The sequence below is a fragment of the Lepidochelys kempii genome, chromosome 2 (genome assembly GCF_965140285.1).
Source record: "Lepidochelys kempii isolate rLepKem1 chromosome 2, rLepKem1.hap1, whole genome shotgun sequence".
NCBI lineage: Eukaryota > Metazoa > Chordata > Testudines > Cheloniidae > Lepidochelys > Lepidochelys kempii.
The window spans coordinates 224,147,393-224,171,784 of record NC_136381.1 but is presented as its reverse complement, the minus strand read 5'-3'; the positions used below and the strand labels follow the sequence as shown (position 1 = coordinate 224,171,784).

Sequence of the window (24,392 nt, the reverse complement as noted above, 5' to 3'; positions counted from 1 at the left end):
TTGCAGGGGGAGAATTAAGTGCCTAAGAATGGAATTCACAAAAGCCAGCATGTTGAACAGGGAGTTGTCTAAACTAGCCAGTGGAAGTTGCCATGGAGAGGGGTGGGGACAGAGAGAGAGAGAGAGTGATTTTATAGCCCAGAAGTTAAGGCACTTACTTGGGAGGGGCGGAGCTGCGCTATACAGGGAAGACTTGGTATAAAAAGCCACTTGCTAGGCGGACCCCAGAGCTACAAATAGAGGCAGGTAACAGGATAGTTTTGGAGGAAGTATGAGAGGCCTGTTTTCCAGGTTCAGCACTACATGTGATATCAAGGTGGCCAGTGATGGAACAGTGGTGGTGACCCGCCACAGATATGCCATGTTCTCTTTCCTGCCTGAAGCCAGAAGGGACTTCCTGTGCATAAGTTGCAAGTTGGTAGCTCTTCTGGAAGAAAAGATTCTTGGACGGGAGGAGCAAGTTGAGACACTACTGAGAATCAGAGAAACTGAAGAGTTTGGGAAACACCATTACCCCAGGTTCAAGGAATTATGGAACTGCCCACAAAGGAGGAAGCCTGAGAGAGGAAGTCAGAGAGGAGGCCTGGCAGTTTGTAACCGCCAGAGGCAAGAAGTCACAGTTCTCTAGGAACTCTTTACATGAAGTAAGCCTCTTTAATTTCAAAGACCTCCAGTGACCTGACATCCACCTGAATGCTTTAGACACCATTCACTAACTAGCAATTGTTATGAGGTAGGACACACTTTCCTCTCTAATGCATCTTAGAACCATGGCAGGTGTTTCCCAGTTGTTTTATCCTTTAAACATAGATAGCAGTTTCTGGATCCCCAATACTAAGGATATGGTGCGTTAAGAATGCAGATAGACAGATGTCTCTGAAATCCAGGGAATGGGCTACAACTATTTCTGTTAAATTTGATAATGTAATTAACTTAGCAGGTAAATGCTACCACCAACTAAATAAAAGTGAGCTCCTACTTCCTTAAAGCAGATGCTTCAGGCTCATCTACACTACAGAGGTTACAGAGACAGTGCTGCTGTATTGCCATGATGTGATCACTTGCTACAACAATGGAAGGGGTTTTTCTGTCACTGCCGTTTATCCATCCCCTAGAGAGGCGACGGAAGAATTCTGATCGAAGCTGCCAGCATTTATATTTCTAGGTGGAGAATCTGTTGGTGTGTAAGAGTGTGAAATCAGTCAGCAAGAATAAAAGAATGTGAGCCAGATCCAAAGTGCATATTTCAATTCTTTAGAAAGGTGAATTTTCCTAAGACCTCACTGCTGTGTTTCTAATCCAATAATTTTCAATAGAATAGATAAAACTCCTGGTTTATTTCCTATCTCTGATTCAAATTATTCAGTACAGAAGACTGTACCTCCCAGAAGTGCTTATTGGATCCCCCACCCACAAAGGCATCATCTGGTAACAAACAGTGGCTGCATTAATACTGACACCCGCTTGGTGAGAGGGGACTTAAGCTAGACTTTTAGCACTAAGGATCCAATTCAGGAGTCCATCCATATTCAGCAAAGCACGTGCATAACTTTAGCCATGTGCTTTAGTCCCACTGAATGGTTGAACACTTTGTTGAACTGAGTAGAACATAAGAACGGCCATACTGGGTCAGACCAAAGGTCCATCTAGCCCAGTATCCTGTCTACCGACTGGCCAATGCCAGCTGCCCCAGAGGGAATGAACAGACCAGGTAATCATCAAGTGAGCCATCCCCGGTTGCCCATTCCCAGGTTCTGGCAAACAGAGGCTAGGAACACCATTCCTGTCAATCGTGGCTTGTAGCCATTGATGGACCTATCCTCCATGAACTTACCTAGTTCTCTTTTGACCCCAAAAGCACAAATTGAAGGCAGAACTCCTTTAGCTGTTAGAAAATACGAAGCGTTTTTCTTGATGGGGCCAGCCATTACTAGAAAACGTACTCTCACATGCTAAGACACTTTCATAGTCTAGCAGAGGAGTGGGCAAACTACAGCCCCTCAGGGCTTTGGATCCAGCCCGCGGGATTTCCACCCCCGCGGTGTTGCCGGTCCTGCGTCGCTCCTGAATGCAGCCGGCACCACATCCCTGTGGCCCCTGGAGTGTGTGTGTGTGTGGGGGGGGGGGTCAGAGGGCTCTGTGCACTGTCCTCATCTGTGGGTTCCACACCCAAAGCTCCCATTGGCGGCGGTTCCCCGTTCCCGGCCAATGGGAGCTTTGGGTGTGGAACCCAGAGGTGAGGGCAGCGTGCAGAGCCCTCTGCCTCCACCTCCCCCAGAGGCTGCAGAGACGTGGTGCTGGCAGCTTCTGGGAGTGGCGCGGGGCCAGGGCAGGCAGGGAGCCTGCCTTAGTGTCGCGGCCGTGCTGCCACCCTGGACCAACTCCAGGTAAGTGGCGCCGGGCCGGAGCCCGCACCTCTCACCCCTCCTGCCCACCGCACCGCAACCCCCTGCCCTGAGCCCCCAGCCACACCCCGCACACCTCCTGCACCCCAACCCTCTGCTCTGAGCCCCCAACCCCCTGCCTTTATCCCCCTCCTGCACCCCAAACCCCTGCCCGAGCCCCCTCCTGCTCCCTGCACCCCTCCTCCGCCCCAACCCCTTGCCCTGAGCCCCTTCCTGCACACCGCACCCCCTCCCACACCCTGCACTCCCTCCCGCACCCCAACCCGCTGTCCCAGCCCTACATACATGGCCCTGCATGCAGTTTCCCCACCCAGATGTGGCCCTCAGGTCAAAAAGTTTGCCCACCCTTTGTCTAGCATAAGCATGATCATTGTTACCGTGAAAATTTTAGGAAGATTTCAGCCACTAATACAGACTTCCTTATTGATTTTTGGCTCTTTGTAGTGTTTAGAGACTCCCAAATGTTTCATTCTGCCTTGATGAATGAAAACTGAAGGCAAATATGATCCAACCACATCATCAGTACTTCTTTGTTCTTCCAAAGAGCTTCAAAATGACCAGTAGAATGATGACATGGGTGAGGACAATGCACGAGACATTCCAGCAATGAACAAAGAGAGAGTTTTCCGATCAGATCATTTGTCAGGAGATCGTTAGTGATATATGGGAGCTTTCATGTCTAACGTCACTACTAGCATCTCAGGTCATGAGCAATAATTGTTACCGTCTGCCAGCTGTTCAAGATGCCTAAATGAAATGAGATGCTGTGGTCTCAGTCCACCTCCTCATGGAGAGCTGGTCACATCACCAAAGCAATGATTACAATTGGTGCTCTTGTTGGGAGTCTCAACACAGAGGCCGAAACTGAACAGCCATAGAGAAGAAATTAGGAATGACCCCTCTGGGTGGCGGATAAGGCACATTTCTGAAGCAACAGGGTTAAGTTAGTACCACTGTTAGCTAAAGGGAAGCCATCAGTTTACTGTGTGTCAACGTGAGCCTTGAATTTACTTCTCAAGGTGCCTTATATAGTGTGTGTGTACCTCTTCTGGTGTGCATTGGTTTCTCACATAGCAAGCACCTCTTGCCATTCCATGCTGGAGATGTTCTGTTTATATCTTTTAATGCCAAATTTCTAAAAGCGCAGGTAGGATTTGTCATTTCAATATTGCCATCTAATACAGCAAACACATATATTCTCTCTCCATTAGAATGCATGCTTTTTGGGGGCATGGACCATCTGTAGGTCATTGCGCATACAGGGGCCTCTATGTGATACCACAGTACAGATAATAATAATAATAAAAAATAATAAATAATCATTAATAATAATTAATATGGCTGAAAGATCCTAAACAGGATTTGGATGATACTGGACTAAGATATCATTTCAGGAGGACTCTTTGCCTCTCACTTTCCTGAAATGCAATGTATTTCAAAACTTCCTGTTTGGAGACCCACATCCGTGGAAGGGCCAGGGTCTGTGCAGCTGAATAGAAAATCAGCAGGAGTAACTGGTTAAACAGAGTGGGAGTGAGGGAGGTGATTTCTGGATTATTTGTGGATGTAGCTGGGTCAAGCAAAATAATAGAAGGGCTAAAGGCCCTTAATACAAAGTCTTTGAACACCAGATCATATAAACAGGGCAGTTCTTGTGCTTTCAAAGCTCTCGAGCCTGATTTCTCAACAGGAAACAGGAAACATCCATCTCTCTGGAGCCTAGCGCTCTTTAAAGCTTTGAGCCTAAATAAGTTCAGATGTGCATTAACTCAGGTGCCTGTGGGAAGTCCATGGCTTCCCTGATGTTACACTCAGCTCCAAGAACAGTGTCAGAAAACTCAGTCTGGAACCTCTGATTGGACTTAATCCCAAGCTCAGCAGGGCTTCCCCATTGGTGTATGACTGGGGCAGGGTGGCTAGGGGCTGGAAAACTGTGTCTGCATCCCTGTCACACCACGTATTCTGGTGATGGTGTTTCAGAAATGACCTGTGTTGAAGCGCGTCCCTTACAATTAAGCACATAAGAATGTGCATACTGGCTCAGACCGAAGGTCCATCTAGCCTGGTATCCTGTCTTCCGACAGTGGCCAATGCCAGGTGCTTCAGAGGGAATGAACAAAACAGGGCATCATCAAGTGATCCATCCCCTTACATGAGGCTATGAACAAAGAACACATTTCCAGGCACATAAACGGGGCTGGAACAATTATTATAGGGAGGGTGCTGAAAGCCATTGAACAAAAGTGTAAACCTTGTGTATGATGGAAGCCATGCATTCAGATGCCATTATTACTTCAAGCCATGGGGTGGTGCTGCACCCCAGCACCTCTAGGTTGAGTCCCGCTGGACACCAATGTACAGATAGTACCCCAAACTGTAGATGTTACTGAAGAACTGGTGCTCATAGTAGAAAGTTTCTCCACAGTTTTAACAGTGGTTTACTTAGTGACAAACTTTCCTAGAGAGGAGAACATGTGCTCCTGTCACTCTCAGAAACATAAAGCATTGACCAATGACAATAAAAATTATTTACAGCTCACAACAATTTGACTCCAGCTGTGTGACTTTTGCACGCCATAATCCGACTTTAAATATGGTTTGTTTGGACTGTGAGGTAACTGTTTTGTCTTAGTTTCTCATTTGTTCCAAGGACCAAATTACACCAGAACAATGGCCGGAGAGGAAATCCGATGAGCTGATTTTGCAGGCTGTTGGAAAATTAATGCCGAGCCAGCAACGGCAAAAGGCAAGGCCTGCATAACCAGCACCTGCTTTTTATCAGCATCTGGAAGAATGAAGGTAATGAGAACATGAATTGCATTGCCTAGTGACTTGAAATGGGCAGCCCTAAATCATTTGCATTGAATGAAGGAAACTATATGGCTTGAATCTACACTAGATAGTTTTGTAGCTGTTTTTCAGGGTTGGGGCAGTTAGCTACTGGTCAGTTCTATAATTTGATACCTCACCAAGTGAACAATAAGAGATTTATTAAAAAAAACCCCATTAGATACATCCATGGTTAACATGCAGTCGTTTGTGTGAATTTGTATTCCCTGTAACTGTTGGCTACCTACAGTTTCATTACATAGTTTTTGAATGTTATCATCTGAAAGCAGGGCTCTTCCTCTTGTTTCTATCTATTTATTATAATTGGATTTAGCAGTGAGGCTAAAGTGATAATATACAGAAGCGGAATGGGACTCTCTGAGCTTCTTTGAGCTTCAAGATGTGCAGAATCTAGCTTTGACCAAAGAATTATACAAGCCAGGCTGCTGCATTTCCTTAGATTGTAAACTGCGAGAGGCAAGGACCTACCTATTCATTGTGTGTTTGTACAACACCTAGCATAGTGGAGCCTGGGTCTGTGACTGGGATCCTAGGCATTATGCTAATACAATATGCTACTAGCGGTAGATATGCCCAAAGGCCTGTGATGGGATGTTAGATGGGGTGGGATCTGAGTTACTACAGAGATTTCTTTCCTTGGTGTCTGGCTGGTGAGTCTTGCCCACATGCTCAGGGTGTAGCTGATTGCCATATTTGGGGTCGGGAAGGAATTTTCCCCCAGGCCTTGGGGTTTTTCGCCTTCCTCTGCAGCGTGGTGCATGGGTCACTTGCTGGAGGATTCTCTGCACCTTGAAGTCTTTAAACCAAGATTTGAGGACTTCAATAGCTCAGACATAAGTTAGGGGTTTGTTACAGGAGTTGGTGGGTGAGATTCCGTGGCCTGCGTTGTGCAGGAAGTCAGACAAGATGATCCTAATGGTCCCTTCTGACCTTAAAGTCTATGATTCTATGATTCTATACAAATAATAAGTAATACAAAATAGCTGAGTTGTGATAAAGAGACAGTGAAGGGAACTGACTCAAGCTTCTGTCAAAGGTATTTGCGAAGGCTAAGGCAGAGCTGGATCAGGCCCTGAATGCATCATAAATCAGCAGTCTGAACTGGCTAACCGCAAAGAAGGACTTTTAAATGATGTCTGGCTACTTAGATGTCAATATACAAACCAAGGTGCTGAAATGTTCCAATCATGTGTGAGTTTTGCACAGATGATTTAGCTTCAAAGCTCTATGCACAGAAATGTAAATGTTTTGGGAGTCATAAAAATAAATCTCATGGAGAAATAAAATGTTCTTGAATTTAAAATGCCAATTCTTCAGGATAGAAAAGAAGCCTTATATCATGGCTCAGGAAAATAAATAATCTGAGAGAAAAATAAAGAAAAAACATCTATTTAACGAAGAGAGAATTTATCTTAGACGTTTCTATGGCGCCCATCACAGTGGTATCTGGAGTATTATTAAAAACAAACAAGCACAGGAATGAATTCTCCCATCTGCCAGGCAGGCTCAGTCCTGTAAGGTGCTGAGTCCTCTGGACCAATCCAACAAAGTACTTATGCTTGTGCCTAAAACCTTACTCATGTGAGTTGTTGCATTCATTCTAAGGGGAGTTCTCACAGACTTAAAGTTAAGTATGTACTAAATTACTTCACTGGGTTGAGCCAGAGTTCTCAGCACCTTGCAGGACTGACCCCGTAATGTAGAAAAGCTAACTATGAACAAGTGATATTGCGAAAATGAAGTCTATTCTTTTGATGATGTAAATCATGTTGAACAGTATAAATAATTAGACTCTTTACAAGGAGGCTAAAATATTCAGGAAGAAGATGCCAACAATTAGCAAACAATCACCAAGGCTCTGGCATCCAATTTCACCCCCTTCTCCCTGATGTAAGGGGGATCCCCCGTTGCCATAAAACCTGCATAGGTGACTACACCACTCACGCCCACCTGGTGTAAGGGGTGTTTTGGTGGTGGGAAAAGGGAGGAGAGGGTGGAGCCACAGTATGACCCTCTAATGGTAGAGCAGTCTTTAGCCAGAGTAATAGCTACTCTCCCTTTTGCTGGGGACAGCTCGACCACTGATCTGGCCGAGCACTGGGAAGAGGAAAGTGGCTTAGAGTGAAAAAGGGCAGTGTTATGACCTGTGGCTGCATACACATAGTGAGGTCATCAGTAGCACCAAAGCTGGGACTTTCAGCCCCACAACTATAGGCCATTTGAGTTAATGGAGAAACATTTTACCTGCACATGAGCTGCAGGCAGTTGTAACTGCTGAAGGCCGCCTAGTAGAGGGGAGGCATGCTCCTATGCCATAAGCTTACACGCCATACCGCTAACAGCATACTGTGCCTTTGTATCAGTACATTTCTCTGCCAGCATGGAAATAAATCCCTGCTGGAACCTTTCCTGATTACTCAGTTGTGACACCATGAATTTCACACAGGTGTGAATACAACTTATGGGAAGGAGGAAAGAGTCTGACATGTTAGACTGGGACAAACAGAGGCTAAATATAGGATCTCTACATGAGACTGTTCTGAAAGATGCCTCAGCCCCTTTAGTAAAGATAGGGAAATACATAATGTAATCTAAATATAATCAGACCCTTTACAAAGCGGCGTGGGCCACAATTTTCTGGAAGAAGGGAAAACTGGCAGTGACCCGTGTCTGGGCCATATGTCCTACTCCCCTAGCTAATCCTACATTGGAAATCCTACAGTGACATTTGCACCCCAGAAGTTCTGCTCCCTCCCCACAAACCCAGTGGAATAATTTGGAAACAGAAGAAGATCTGAGGGCAATAGCAGCAGGAGCAGTGAAGATGAAGTGGCCTAACTGAAGATTCATAGATTCATAGATTCATAGATATTTAGGTCAGAAGGGACCATTATGATCATCTAGTCTGACCTCCTGCACAATGCAGGCCACAGAATTTCACCCACCACTCCTAAAAAAGACCTCACACCTATATCTGTGCTATTGAAGTCCTCAAATTGTAGTTTGAAGACCTCAAGGAGCAGAGAATCCTCCAGCAAGTGACCCGTGCCCCATGCTACAGAGGAAGGCGAAAAACCTCCAGGGCCTTCCAATCTGCCCTGGAGGAAAATTCCTTCCCGACCCCAAATATGGCGATCAGCTAAACCCTGAGCATATGGGCAAGATTCACCAGCCAGATACTACAGAAAATTCTTTCCCGGGTAACTTGGATCTTACCCCATCTAAAAACCCATCACAGGCCATTGGGCCTATTTACCATGAATATTTAATTACCAAAACCATGTTATCCCATCATACCATCTCCTCCATAAACTTATCGAGTTTAATCTTAAAGCCAGATAGATCTTTTGCCCCCACTGCTTCCCTCGGAAGGCTGTTCCAGAACTTCACTCACTTCCATTGGAGTTATTGCCTGGCCATGAATTCTTGATCCACTCTCGAATTATGTATTAAATGTTAACATAATAGCTGGTGGGATTAATGCCATAGTTATTGTTACCCCAACATCTTGAGGTGAGGCTGTACAGCATTTTGGAGTGAGGGGGAGTGAACCTCCCCGCCCGGATCAGCAGACTTGGGCTAGTGGGGCTCACACTAGGACTCTAAAAAATAGGTCTATGAAGCGCCCCCTTCTCCTCCCCGCCCCCCGCACCACAGGCTTCAGAGCCAGAGCGCCAGCCTGGGCTGCAACTTCAAAGCACTGCCTGGAGAGCTATTTCGAGAGGGGAGCCCTGCTAACCTGAGTCTATCGACCCAGGCTGGGAGGCTTGCGCTGGCTCACTCAGAAATGCTGTCTAGACGTAGCCTTATGGTCTCAGGTACAGAAAGTCTTTCCCTTTATCAGTTAAAAGGGGCACATCTATCAGTGCACGTCCTTCACTCCGGGAGCTAGGCATTCCATAATGCCCAGCACCAAGGCTAGTCTGAGTATTCCAGGGTAGTGTTGCCTTCTGTATACTGTGGTTAATGTTTCCATGATCCGTTCTGAAAACCAGGGTTTAATATTTCAGCTGCTCCTAATTATCTCTCTTTGAAACTTGGCTTACGAGTTACCAAACCAGATGCATTTTTCCAAGGAATCCACTAAGCTTTTTTGAAAGTACAGATCAATAAAACAGCAAACAGGATTTCAGACATATTTTCCCTAGATCAAATTTGGAATGTCCAGTTTGGAAAACATAGGAATATGCAAACAAATAGCTTTTTAACATGGACAAGGTCACTGTCTAAGCTGCATCACTCAGCCAGTGCTTAACATGGCTGGGTTGGACTTGGGCTCTGTAACGGGGGATACATTTCCCTCTTCCCACCATCCTTGATCACACCAGAAACTGCTCAGCTCTTCTTTTGGTGTCCACTCCATAAAATTTATTCAAGTCCCCTCCACCCACACCTGTACAGTGCAACACAACGGTTCTAATATCGATGACCTATTGCCTTCAGCCCCCTTTCAGTAGGGCCCTGCCACTGGGAGGAACAGAGATCTCCCTTCCTTGGGATCTCCAGTCTAGGCACAGCTAGCTCTCCCCCTGCTAACACTTTCCCCCTGCCTTTTACCAAGCTAGTTAGCTAATGGGCCAATTAGTTCCTTAATTCACCCAGCCTCTCTGATTAGCTATTTTTCTCTATTTCCTCAATCAGCTGTTGCTGGGGAAACTAATTGAGGCCACTTTGATCAGAGTGCTGACCTAGGCCTCAGCACTCTGTCTCAGGCTCTGAAGAGGAGGGTGGCACTCAGATATGCTTCTACTGTCCTGTACTTTGGCATTAAAGAGATTGCCGCCCCTGCTGTGGGGAAGCAGTAGAGTGTCACAAATTACATCAGAGAGCTACAAGTCAGAGAACTTTTGTTCTTTGTTTCCCAGAATGCTGTGAGGATTTTTCACGACTGTCTGTGTATGGAGTAGCTCAGGCTGTGGAGAGAACTAAAACTAAATGGTTTGGAGCCATTAGGGTAGAGGTTGTAGCTTATTATGGACCCAATTCTGCCACTCTTACTGCATAGCACCTTAGTCCATGGATAGTCACATTGGGACAAATTCTGATATCCTTGCTCATGCCGAATAGCATCTTACTCCATGAGCAGTCCTATTGAAATTGGTGGGGCTACTCCTGGTGCAAGGTATTGCTTACTGTGAATAAAATGATCAGAGTCTGGCGACTGAGTTCAATTGCACTACTTACAGAGTAAGATGCTATGCAATGTAAGTATGGGGGGATAGAGCTAGGTTCTTAATTAGTACCTGTTGTATTGTATACAAAGGCCTTGTGCAAACTTCCATACATCTCTGCCAATCAGTCCCAGAATGCAACTCTCCTGCAGTCTTGATATCTCTTGAGCAAAAGCTATTGCTTGGGCATTTATTTGATATATGTTTAATACAGCTACATTAAAGAGCCATTTGCCTGCAAATGTTTATATGAAGATCAGGGACTGACAAGGAGACTGAGACTGAGTGAGTAGCCATAAGGAGGTCCAGGGGAACAGTGGAAAACTCTGCAAAAGCTTGAGCAAAATTTGGATTTCAGTAGACAGTTTGCAAATGGAGAAAGTCTGGTTACCTATAACCCATGCCTACAAATCATAGCCTGTGTCATGTTAACATTGAATTGCACTGTATTTCAGACCAGGGCTGTCTGGAAAATTAGGGAAATTGATATACATGGACAAAGACTAGCGAGATGATCAGTACTCTTGAATTCTCTGCTGCTAAGAACAAATACCGCCCCCAAGAAGCAGAACAAAGTCCTTAGTCTGAAATACTAATGTTAAAAGTGAAAGACTGGTAACAAGCACCATTTCCTTTCATTTTATATATTTATAGTCATTTCTATGGTCTTCATCACCACTGATTATAGGTGACAGTGTCATGCTGTGGTGACTATAGGAAAGCATATGATGGAGTGAGTGGCTTATAGATAAAAGATATTTTTCTATGACTACTGGCTTGTCTACATGGTGTTTTAGTGCATGGCAAGCCAGGGTGTGAAGCTACACCACCCTAGCTTGCTGCACTCTAACTGGCTGTGTGGACCCTAGTTCCGCACACTTAAAGTTCTGCAGTGCACTTTGACTGACTGCTGAAAGAGCTGAAGGTCACAGTGGACCAAATAGAACTTTTAGTGCACGATAGCAGGCTCCACAAGGCCAGTTAGAGCGCAGGCCAGTATGCCGGAGACTCACACCCTGGCTTGCTGCACGCTAACTAGCCATGTAGACAAATCTCAATGCACGAGAACTCTGACAAGCCTGTGTTAGTTTTGATTTCTAGAAACCCGTAGCTTTGCTGGGGACTTAAAGAAAAACCCATTTCAACCATTTTAAAATGAATCATATTTGTTTTTATTGCAAAAATAGAAGCCTCTCACCAAGCCAAAATATTCTGAGTAGGGAATTCAACACCAAACAAATGACATGTAAAACACTCTTGTGCAACACCTTAAATAAAACGAGAACAGAACCATTAGGGCAGCTGAGTGACACTGGTGGAATGCATTCAGCTTAGAATGGGCCCCTTTCGACACCAGGGTGATCTGACGACTGGAGCATCAGGATACTGAATCCACCTTTGAATTGGCAGGTGTTACTGTCTTGGCTGTCATGCATGTAACCTTCCTGAACACACTGCTATGCATAACACCATCAGAGCAAGGCTTGGCTAGTGCATCATTTCCTCACAAAGCGCTCTCCAAAAGCAGTACTTTTGGGGACGGCATAAAAACAAGGCAGCAGCACCCACTGGTTAACAGTGCCTGTGGGTGAGTTGGATGTTTGGGTAGGGTAGTAGTGAGAACCCCCTGTTTGACTCCACCGTTAGTAGCTAATATTTGTAGAACAGTAGGTATGATGGAAGGAGTGAAATCCTGGCTCCACTGAAGTCAATGGGACTTTTGAAGACTTCTGTGGGGCCAGGATGTCCCTCAAGGTCTTCAGGAAAAGAAAATTTCTTTGGAATGAGTGATTCTAGATGATCATCTATTGGTGAATTATTTACACCAAGCTTCAGCTAAATTTAATTATTTATATACACTGCACAATGCAACAGAACCACACACGTTACATTCAGAAATACACATTTCCTAATATAGAAAATCATCATTGGTTTTTATGGTATAAAAACACAGCAACTAATACATGAAAACAGCCATGGACAAATCAAAGGAACAATTTCCTTAGAATTGTATCTGCATTAATGTTAGACATAAATAATGCATTTATAGCTTATTGACGGTCACTCAGCTTTACCAACAAAGAAATTTGTGCCACTCTTTCAAGCTATTTCATTTTACGAATGATGTATTTTGGCCATATTGCAATAAAACTCAGTTATGTAATATTTTCTTTTGATGAGCCTGTCGTATTTTAGCCAACCTGAAGTTCAAAAAGCTACTCAAGAAACCTAATTAGGGTATGTGGACATCCACTTTATGTAAAAATCATAATTCATCATGCTCTTGACTTGTGAATGTCTGTTGCTAATGTACCATGACAGTAAGTTAGGCTGAGGTACTTACTTGAAAAAGGTTATGTGTAATAATCCTAAAATATACATGGGATGAAACTTTTTCTTTATTTAAATACTGTGTCCTGCTCTGAATCATGGTTTGTAACTCAGGTGCAATTCTAGTTTTTGCCCTGAATGTTTCTGAGCAGTAAATATTTCAATATAAACAAACATTATGGCTGAACATCAGAGCTCTCTGTTTAAAATAGTTGTTTAAAAAGTAAAATTGGTACCACTTTGTCTCTTTGGTGGGCTACTTCTGCCCAGGGGATAGGAAACACAGTGTGGTTCCCTCTTCAGGATTTCCTACACCTTCCTCCATCTGGTGATGGCAGTGATGGGCCCATCGGGATAGTGGCAGCTGTGCAGCCATCCCTTACTCTCCTCCACCATCATAGATCCTGAACATCCCTGGATCCCATGCAGAGAGGCTTCATCAGGGAGGAATAATATAATGGAGGAACAAACTGTGTCTCTCCTCCCCAGTTCTGGAAGTGAAGGCTAGAATATGGTCCATCTAATAGATACATACATATGCGTTGGACATACTAATTTATGTCTTGTAGTCAGTTTGTAGCCACAGAATATGCCAGAACTACTCCCCACGTCACTTGATGGCTAGTTAATCCTGAGAACTACCATAACTACATAGGCAGAAGCCAGGTAGCAACTAAACGCTTGCTGTGTACGCTAACATAATATATGAGCTCATACTCTAAAAATGCCCTTTTAATAATAGAATATAATAAGTAGAAAGTTTTATGTGATGACTTTATGTATATTACTGGCCTGAGCCAGCTATACCTGCCCATGCTGCATTCTGTAACATCCTAAAGCTGGGCTCCCTTCCATTTTATACAGCTAAATTCATGGCAGATTTTTCTCTGTCTTTTTTCCCCTGAGGCGGCCTGTATTGATGATGGCTTCTGTAATCCAGACTATTTACAATGTTCATAATATTTCTTATGTTCACAGCAATTAAGCAGTCCCCCTTTCAAAAGATGACGACCCCTTTCTTCACTGACTTTGTGGAGGAAACATGAGTCATTACCTTATCTGCCCGCAAAGTGAAACAAAAAACAAACATCCACCACAGGGGAAGTCCACCCCTGTGCAGATGGTCACCACAAAGGCCTATGTATCCCCTTAAATGCCACTTACACCCCCAAATAGGGCATATGTGGGACTTCATTGGTGCGTCAGCCTTGTGCCACTGTCTGTACAGGTATTCATTTCACCTTACATGCACAGGACTAATCCTGCAGGTGAAGGGGGATAATAAAAGTACCAAGAAAGTGTAACTTGTGGGGTTCCACATGGTGGCCAAGTCCACCTGCTCAGAGATCACGGCAGGATCTGGGACTTAGCTAGGTTTTTTGATGTTGTACAAAGAAGCTGTTATGCTGCAAAATGTTCAAGATAAAACAAATGTTAGTCCCGTTATATACAAAGACATCACTGATACAGATATTCCGGTGGGCCGGCAAGATATTACTACAGTGTAAGAAAATAAATGAGTGGGACGTATAAAAATAATCTCATTATTGCAAGCATTTTATATATGGATCATATTATCACTATATTTTAGTCCTGTTTGAAATATGAAGTGATGATGATGTTAATCATGTATCTTGAATGTCTGCCAGTTATTTAGGTATTAATTTCATAATATTTAAAACAGGCAGAGCCAAATTCTGCCACTGAAGTCAATGGGAATTACCTCTGTGTAACTCAAAATGTACTGAACCACAATTGGACCCTGAAGAAGCCTTTCCCATAATAATGGAGCCTTATGTGGGTGTTGGCAATGAGGTCTTCTAGGATGGAACAGCCAGAGCACTGAGAAAGAGACTACTTTATATTGTCACCACCCTTTTAGCCACTGGCAGCATTGCCTTATGGGGCTTTTCTCTTGGCAGGGGGAGTGGGAAGGGGGGAAGAGTGCCTCTTCTGTGGAAATATCTCAGGAATCCTGCAGATTCCTCACCATATAAACAGGGCATGTGTTCTGCTTCCAAAGATCTCTACCCTGGTTTCCTGCAATTTCTTCATGGTTACAAGATAGGGGCAGGAGTGAGAGCAGTGGACTGGCTGAACTTAGCGGCATGATCCCCTGGTTCCCTGAGAAGGAGTTAATATAGCTGAGTGACCACTAGGGGACCTGGAAACATTAGCACAGCTCTTACCAGGGGAAAGGACACCAGCATGCAGGAGGATGTTCTCTGGGGGGCCAGCTGTGCACAGAAGGCCCAGAGTTGGAGGTGTGTAAAGGTGAGTTTTACAACATCTATGCACCCTGATCTCTCCCCCATTTCCAACTTACATTGTGTGTATGTTGGCAGAACTTTGGATTACGCCCTATATAGTTAAGAGTACATACATATGTATATACTAGCTAGAGTTTTTATAGTTTTTATTTGTGGCCTGTGCCCTGCAGTGTAAATTGCTTCCAAATCCACTTTTGGATGCTGCTTTAATTAAAAAAACCAGTAAGTGAGTTACAGGTAGATAGATGCCATCATTTATTTCGTTTCTGAATGTTTTTGGACTACTTGCTCAATACTTTCTCCCTAACTTTGTTGAAAATGTGCATCCTTAATTTATATACAGTAAAACCTCAGAGTTACAAACACCTCAGGAATGGAGGTTATGCGCAACGCTGAAATGTTGATAACTCTGAACAAAACGTTCTGGTTGTTTTTCAAAAGTTTACAACTGAACATTGACTTAATACAGCTTTGAAACTTAATTATGAAGAAGAAAATGCTGCTTTTCACCATTTAAATTTAAATAAAACACGCACAGAAATAGTTTCCGTACCTTGTCAATCTTTTTTCAAAAACTTTCCCTTTTTTTAGTAATTTACATTTAACACAGAACTGTACTTGCTTTTTTTGTTTGTTTGTTTTTTTGGTCTCTGCTGCTGCCTGATTGTGTACTTCCAGGTCCAAATGAGGTGTGTGGTTGATTGGTCAGTTTGTAACTCTGGTCTTCGTAACTCTGAGGTTCTACTGTAATGTAATTTGTTAAAGCATTAGTATGAAAAACTTGTTTGGACCATATTATCTAGTAGGTGTTAAAATAAATCTCCAAAGAATTTGTACTCTTGACATACATCAGACAGGAGTGCACAAGTGGAATTAACAGTAGGCAATAAAATGTGGAAATTCTGGCTGTACAGAAGAAATGATTTCCATGAAAAGGTGTATGATTTCTGGCTGATGCACAGATGAAAGAGCAAAGAGAAATGGAAGACAAAGAGGAGAAAAATGCAGAACAGATCACAAAAGGTGTGTGTTTGCAGTGTCCCAGGGTATGAGAGAGACAATGTAGGTGAGGTAATATCTTTTATTGGACCAACTTCTGTTGGTGGAAGGTACAAGGTTTTGAGCTACACAGAGCTCTTCTTCCAGTCTGGAGAAGGAAGCAGAATGTCTGAGGCTATGGCTACACTACAGTTTAATGAAGTTGATGTTAGCACTGTAGTGTCCAAGAAGTGGATCTCTTGTGTGGACTGGTCCAGGCTGAGGTTGATGGTGGGATGGAAATTGTTGAAATCATGGTGGAATTATGTTGTTCAGGGGTGTGAATTAGCCACCCCCACTGAGCAAGATAACTTATGCCGATTTACACGCCTGTGTGGATGGCACTATGTCAGCAGGAAAGCATCTCCTGTGGACATAGCTACTGCTGCTCACGGGGGCTGGAGTAGTTAACCTGATGTGAGAGCTCTCTCCTGTTGGCTTAGAACGGCTACACAGAGAGCTTACAGTGGCACAGGTGTATCAGTGCAGCTGTGCTGCTGTAAGCTCTCTAGTGTAGCCATAGCCTGAGTTAAATGCAAGCTGGATTAGCATGAGGTAGTCACTTGAAGTGGGCAATTGAGGGTTAGATTGTTATGTATAAAGGGCTGAAGTGGACAGTTAAGGATAGCTGGCAGCAGCGTTACAAATTGCAATGGGCCATAAAACCAGTGTCCCTGTTAAGTCCAAGGCTTTTGGTTTCTAGCGGAGCTATGAATGTAAGTTCCCGGGCATGCCTTTTGAAGGTGTTGTACCAGCTTCCCTTGAGGACAAGTATTGAAAGATCAGAAATTGAGTGATACCTTTGTGAAAAGGGTTTTTGTCTTTTATCACTTTTCTGTCCCAACTTATATTTAGTTCAGACATGCTGCTTCCTTCCCCAGAGCCGAAGAAGAGCTCTGTGTAGCTCAAAACTTGTGCCTTCCACCAGCAAAAGTTGGTCCAATAAAAGATATTACCTCACCTACCTTTTCTCTCAAAAGGTGTTTGGGTAAAGCATGGCCAGTGGTGTCTTGTAACACTCAGGTTACACCCTCTCACATGGCTGATGTTACACAATATAACCAAATGCAACCGTCTATCAAACTATAATATATCTGTGCCCTGTTAGAGAGAGTGTCTTTTTACCCCTTTCAACTCTTAATAGAAGAGAACATTCATGTTCTGGGCAAAATTCTCAAACTTGAGCACCTAATCTACATCCACAAATGACATGAAGGGTAATCAGACATCTTACTGCAGAAGAGAGAGATCCTCTCTCCATCCTGAGACTTCATGCACAATTTAACAGGTGGTTTAAAACTCTGATGCACAGCTACACTGTACTAAGTTGAGGGAAACATGCTAATCTTTATTTTTCAACGTTGAGAGGTATTTTCCCTTTTAAGGTTTTTCTCTGGTCCTGAAAGAGGTGCTGGCTGAAGATTCAACCCAGAGGTGCTTATACATAAATAGTCCATCTAAAAGTATCTGTACAATACCATGCTGCACAGAAATATCTGGAGTACATGTAAAATGTTTACTTTTATATTAAAGGTACTTTTAATTACAACCTCTGCCAAATATGGCAATGTCAGAGAACAGCACAGTGTTTCTGGCAGTGGATATGAATTTAGGACTGTTAAGGGAATTATATTTTGCCTGTATAGACACACAAGAATGTGGCTGTATGCTTTTTTTTTTTTTTTTTTTTGGGAGGTGGAATGTGAGCTCCCCTCAGAGCTGGCCTCAGACTGTCAGCTTCTTTGGAGATCTTGCCTCCACACCCTCAGCTCACTTTGTAAATATTTTGCTATGGCCATAATTGTGCCCCCTCTGCACCTTGGAACGCAAAGGTCCCAGTGCTGCTGTGATTGTAGGTAGTAGCAAAACTGCCATTGATTTCAATGTGATGGTTAGGATTGGGCCCAAAAAGCACAAGCTCTGGAATTTAGGCTCCCCCTGAACAGTCCATTCGAAGGATGAGAGCCTTCTGTGCCCCCTCCCATGAATAGAGAGCCAGAATCCGGCCCTAAATTTGGTAAACTATAATTGGGTTGGAGTCAATTACTGTTCCATGCATATGCATACAAATTTCCATAGGAGTCAGTAATAGCCAATCCTATATGCTTGCCTGTATCATGAAGACATAGCTGAGTTACAAAAATGCAAAGCACTCAAAATTAGGATATCTTTATTTTGTTAGTTTTTAAAATTTATATAATTGAAAAGAGCCAAACATTGTTTTTCGTTAATACTTGTAAGGGGAAAAAAATATAAGAACAGGAATGCGCTGAGATTTTTGCATCCCAGAACAAAGTTCTATCCCAGAGCAAAGTTTTATTGCCAAGTTATAAACACATGAAAATGGGGAGTTTGCAGTGGAAATGCTGGCAAACCTTTAATTAAGGCAGCGCTGCTGCTAGTTGTTATAAGGTGGAGCAAGCCATTTCCCCCAATTGTGCTGTATTTTTTTTTAACTGAAATGTATTTCTTAGGCATTTAAAAAGGACCAAATGAAAATACAGTCTCAGCATTCCATGCCATGATTTTTTGAATTTGTGTTTAGTTTCTGTACCTAATAAAGAAGAAGAACGAGAACCTTTCTGCTTGATTTAGCTATTCAAACAAACCAGCTGTACAAACACTTCTAAGCCAGGGCCAACATTAAGTGAAATGAGTTGTTATACAAGGGGATGGGGTTTCAGAGGAGAGGGGTCCTACTAAAGTTCTTGGTATAGGTTGTGTCTTCCCTGAAACTACTTTTTAAACCCATTGACTCAAATTTTCCTGCAGCTTTTTGACACTCGAGTACGAAATGTGCTAAAATAATAAACATTTCTAAAGGCTGGATTTGCTCATGCCAAGAAGTTGCTATTGCTTGGTCATAGAAGGGTTCTCACCATCATTGTCATGGAGACTTCAGTGCTTTCTCTCAAGCACAGAGGTGAAATTCACTGCACCTTTGTAATGCCTTAGTAATCAGACTGTATGCAGGTGCAGGAAAACGCCACCGAGGGGTTGAAATTCTCCCCCTCAAACCCCAACATAAACAACAGCCCCTTCAACACTGCTGCAATTATTCCAGCCTAGTGAGTCAATTATCAATTGCAGTTCCTCTGTACCATTTGTAGAATTGGAGAATCTATGTACATATGACTCTGGCTTGAACCCATTGCTGCTTTCTGTGCAGGCCTCGGTGATGCTGGCATGGTTATAATGTCTGTAGCATACATGGAGCATGAAGACACCTCTGGAAAGAATATGCATATGAAGTAGGCCGGGGTGGGAGAGTTGGATTTTCTGTTTCAGGAGAAATTCCACTATTTTAATATTTTTTTTCCATTCCAAAATGGAACAAAAAACTAAACTTAAGTTTCCGACATAACAAAATTCTAATTTTTTTTTGTTTCAGGTCAATTGAAATACTTTTTTTGTGGCAAGAGCAAAACATTTGGTTCAAATTTTGACCTTTAAACTTTTAAATTCTTTTTATATAAAACCCCCCCGCAATTAATTTAGTATTGAAAAAAATCATTTGTAAATTAAAAAAATCAAAACCTTCCATTCTGAAAGTGTCAGAATGGGATGTTTCAACCTTATCAAAATGCCTCCTTTTGCCTTTGTTGTTTTGATGAAATTTCATCAAAATCATACATTTTTCAAAACATTTTAATTTTGATGAACATGGCTGTTCCCATTGTTTTGATGAAAACTTTCTGGACAGCTCTAACCTGCAGTCCTCATGTGAAGCTAATATTGAATTAAATAGATCTGTAGGCCAGATTCTCTGCTGATGAAAATTGTTGTAACTCCACTGACATCACTCAAGCTACTCTGGCCCACACCAGAATGTGAGATTTTCATCACATGAAGAGAAAACCAAGATCCTGAAGTTTGTTGCTCCAGCTGAGTTCATGAAGTAGAATGAATCAATGAATGAAGAAGCCAAAACATGACGTTCCCTTAAAAAAATATGTCACTAGTGTACTTTACGTGAATATAACAGACTCTGAAAAACAATTTGTACATATAAGTTACACAAGCATTTATCAGACCTTATGAATTATGTACATTTCTATTACGATAATCTATTTCCTGTAGTTAGAAATTAAGTACACCTGCTGGAGCCCTACTGGAAAGTACAATATGCATCAAAAATGTTCAGAAATATAAAATTCATAGTAAAGCTGCCTTGTTTTCTTTGATTATTAAATCCTCCATCGACCATGATAGCTCACTAGCAAAAGTAGAAATAGCAATACACAAAACACTCTTGTCCGAAAAAAATACCTTCCTTTGTACAGTCAGCAAAGCAGACACGTTCAGTGGTCTCCAACCTAGGTTTTTCACTGTGTGAATGGACAGGACTATATTTTCTCCCCAAATACAACACTGGATTAAATAAACTCTGAATTCCACTGTCAGTGAACTCATTCTTGAAAGGTCATTTTGTAGGAAGATGTGGTCCCAATATGTGTGTTGGAATGAAGAGGTTAGCACAGTTAGGTACAACCAGTAGTCCTCCATGTCAATTTTACAGGTGAACCGAAAAGTTTTGGGGCTCAATCCTGCTCAGAATGTTTAAAATCTCTCCCATATCAGCAAGCATGTGATTCATGTCTGTGAAGCGGGTCCACAGGGTCTGTGCACTATTTAAGTCCCATTCAAATACCTTAGGGCCTCATCCAAAGCCCATTTAAGTCAATCGGAATCTCTTCATTGACTTCAATGGCTGTGGATCAGATGCTCAGTGCTTGAGTGTTGCACAGGCCTTGTGTGAGCTTAACGAACTAATTTCACCTGGAAGTTCAGAATGTGAACTTGATCCTGCAGTTCTTTCTCCTCACAATTCTTCCTGCAGGATTAGACCCTCTACTTGGAGAATTAAGAGCTACAAATGCATTGACATTGTAAAGCAAAGTGCTGGATTTGAAATATTTTCCCTCCTTTACTTACCTGGCAAGCTCTGAGGTTAGAACTCTCAGAACTAATTATAGTTTAGGCAATCGAAGCACTGCTAAGAGTAGAGCAAAATTACTTGTTTATGCCTCAACCAAGTCTGTGATTCTTGCAGGGGAAAAACAAATCTTGGATGGAATCTCAATAAATAAAGTAAATAAAGAAGAAAGGGAGTTTAAAATATATTTGTGACTAGCTGGTGCCTCTGCAGAAGTCACTGGTTAGTGGAATTGTGACATCAGAGATAGCATTTCCTCGTCCTTTTCTTCCTTCTCCTTTCCAGTCCCTACTTCCCTGGTTCTCCCTCCTTTCCCTATCCCTTCTCCTCCTTGAATCCCAGAGATGGGATTGTGACACAAGTGCTAAATCAACCTTCAAACAACTCATGGCTGAATGCTGATATTGAGATAGCTAAGTGAAGCAAGTGACACCAAAGACAGGAGTAGGTGGGTCTGTGGCATCAGAGGTATGTGACTGTCTCCCTTCTGTTTTCATTCCTTGGGCCTGAGGCTGGTAGAATTTTGCTGACAAATATACGTGGATCACACAATAGGTAGAAGTGGAGGCAAACAGAATGAATGGCCTCTTTCTGGCCTATCTTCAAAGGTGCCAAATAACTGGTTAACCTAATAAAAAAGTCAAGACCTCATTGTACAAATACTAGTTGTTGGCTTTAACTTACCCAACTACATGAAAACCAGAGGGGAAACAGTGATACATTTCACTGGACATCCTTTCAGATACTTGGGAACTTTATATACAAGTTAAATTCTATAGGCAAAAAGTCCTAGGACTTGCAAGCACCTAGAACTAGAACTGGGTGAATAATAGGTTTTTTGGTTCACTTGCAATTCTGGGGGAAAAAAACAGATTTTTAAAATATTTTTCACTGAATCAAAAAATTAAAAAGATAAAAATATATGATTCAGGTCAAACAAAATATTTTGTTCAACCTGAAACATTTTATTGTTTTTATTTCAATTGAGCATTTAAAATTTTTTAAAAATAAAATTAAAAGGAAATTTCTACACAATCTTTTTGAATAAAATAATTTAAATATTTAATTTAGAAAATGTCAAAATGAAACATGATTTTAAAAATATTTTAGGGGTTTTGTTAACTGAAACAATTCAAAGAAACTGACATAAATTCATGGAATGTTTTGGTGTCACTGAATCTGCATATTTTGCAGAAAATAAAAGTTTAGCATAAGAGATTTTGTCAAAAATGTTTGCCAAGCTCTACTCAGAGCTGCCCAGGCACTGGTCCTATCAATTTGCAAGGACTTTTACATTCACCTTTGGAAAGAAATTGTAGCTATTTTACTCAGCCCAATGGTGTGTAACGGTCATTTGACACTGGCAATAGAGGAGCCTTACAGCTATAAATAAGTTACTCCTTGGCTGTAAGACTCATTTAACAATCATAAAAAGACCTTTAGTGTTTAATAATTACATAAAATATTGACTTTCTAATTATGAATATTTCTTTGGCTGTGACACTGGTATAAACTAGTTCCTCATCTCTTCCACTGGCCTCCTTTACTGCCAGCACGCAACTTCATTAGACAGACAAATGTTCACCAGCGGCAGGCTCAGTGTGTTAACAGCAATTAACAAAATCTTAATTTCCAAATACATTTCACAGTTTATTCATAGTGCAAAATTTGTTCCTTACTTATCAGATTGCTGGGTGGAGTATTATGGCTACAGGTTTCCTATGAATGAATATTATCGAGCAACTAGCATAGCTTGAAAAAAAAATTTTTTTGAGATTTTTCCAGGACTTTCATGAGGCTCCCAAAGACGTATTTTGTTTCTCTACTGATGCTTATGCCTACTAGTGTTGAATGTTTTTAATGCAATAAATAGTTTACCTTTGTTTCTGTTGTGCACCTGATGTCAGGAGGGTAATTCTGTATGAGATCCTTTTGAGCTAAGGATTTGAATACCTTGGAATGACAGGTTTCTCTTCTCCCCCACCCCCAAGTGCAAACATTTCCAGGAAAGCAGCAGAGCTGATTAAAATGAAAACAACAACAGATTCCAAGCCCGTTACACCTAATGAAAGATGATCGTTTAAAGTCTAGGGTGAAAGAAAGTTATTTAAAGCAACAAATGCTGAACAATTCCAATTGGTCGTTAGTTAGTCCAGTCTGGAAACTGAACACTCCTTGCTATGAACTAATCCATTCTTCTATATCTGCTATGGGATACCTTGAATTGTTACGACTATTGAATCTGTGTGTCATATGGCAAGTAGCAGGGACTGTGGAAAATCCAAATGTTTCACTGAATAGTTCCGTTCTCAGCCCTGTTTCTAAAAGCAGCATGCTGTAGTAGTATCAAATACTATATCCACCTCTCTCAGGCAGACTCTCGCTGGGCCATCACTGGCCGAAGCTGATGCTTCTATAGTTCGCGTATGATGTGTTCTGTTTAGCACTCTCTCACAGTGGCACTCAAGTCTGAACTCCTCCCTTCGCCCCACCCTGCCATGAACAGAATGCAAAATGACCTGTTAGTCTTGTTTTCCTCTGAGCTAGGCAGACGTCTCTCCAGATTTTAATGCAACGAGTTCAGAGTCATCTATGTATTTTCCATTTAACTGTTCGTTGGTGGAATCGTGATGATACAGATAAACTGGGACCTCGGTGATAGATGTTGCTGTGTAGGAGGTAGATCGCGTAGAGCAGTGCTCGCGTCGTCTTTGCCCCCATTGGGTCTTATACTGCATCCATTGCCTTTTTAGAGCGCCCTGTACCTGCAAGGGGAAGCCAAGCAATAGTTTTATCGTTATTATTAGTCGATGGAGTTGGCTGGGATTTGAACTGGCATAACAAGGCACAAACTGGCTCCCTTCCCTTTTTTTATTATGCTGGAAATTCTACTTTCCAATATCAACCCAGTGCCATGGCTTTTCACCGAATGTTTATTTTAATCTCCTTGTGTCCACCTTGCTTTGAGGTTAGAACTGGTTGAAAAATATTCAAGAATAGTTTTATTCAGGGTGAAATGTTCTCAGTGCAGAGAGCCAGCACACAGTGCTTAAGTAAAACTTCAGCAGTAAAGCTTAAGTGGTGTACACTCAGGACATTTTGCCCCAGCGAAACTAATCATGAATAGTAAAACTGAAGCAATGCAGAGGCCTTGGTGCTGGCCTGCTGCCCGCCGGTGGTTTTCATCCTTCGTACATACACCATCACGGGGAGGAGGAGAACGCAATTCCCTCAGACAGCTGATTTCAGACTCGGCCTATATAAACCATGCAGAGGAATACCAAACCTCCTTAACATCTTTACTGGCCATTCCCAGGCTTTGGGTCCAGGCACGAAGGAGTGAATGGGGTACTCGCCTGCTTGCTCCCTCCCCAAAGCAGGTGTGTGGAAA

At 42.4% G+C, this 24,392-nt stretch overlaps 1 protein-coding gene across 1 annotated transcript in view; it reads right to left on the bottom strand.

The window, feature by feature from the left end:
- Window positions 1-11,596: 11,596 nt before the first annotated feature.
- The window catches only part of CALCR (calcitonin receptor), a 229,916-nt gene continuing 217,120 nt past the window's right edge, over window positions 11,597-24,392 (bottom strand). The window contains exons 8-9 of the mRNA XM_078851337.1: window positions 23,521-23,766; window positions 11,597-15,771 (exon numbers count right to left, since the gene is read on the bottom strand). Of these exons, the coding sequence (XP_078707463.1) occupies window positions 23,545-23,766 (222 nt within the window). The 3' untranslated portion in view covers window positions 11,597-15,771; window positions 23,521-23,544. The remainder of the gene's footprint in view (window positions 15,772-23,520; window positions 23,767-24,392) is intronic.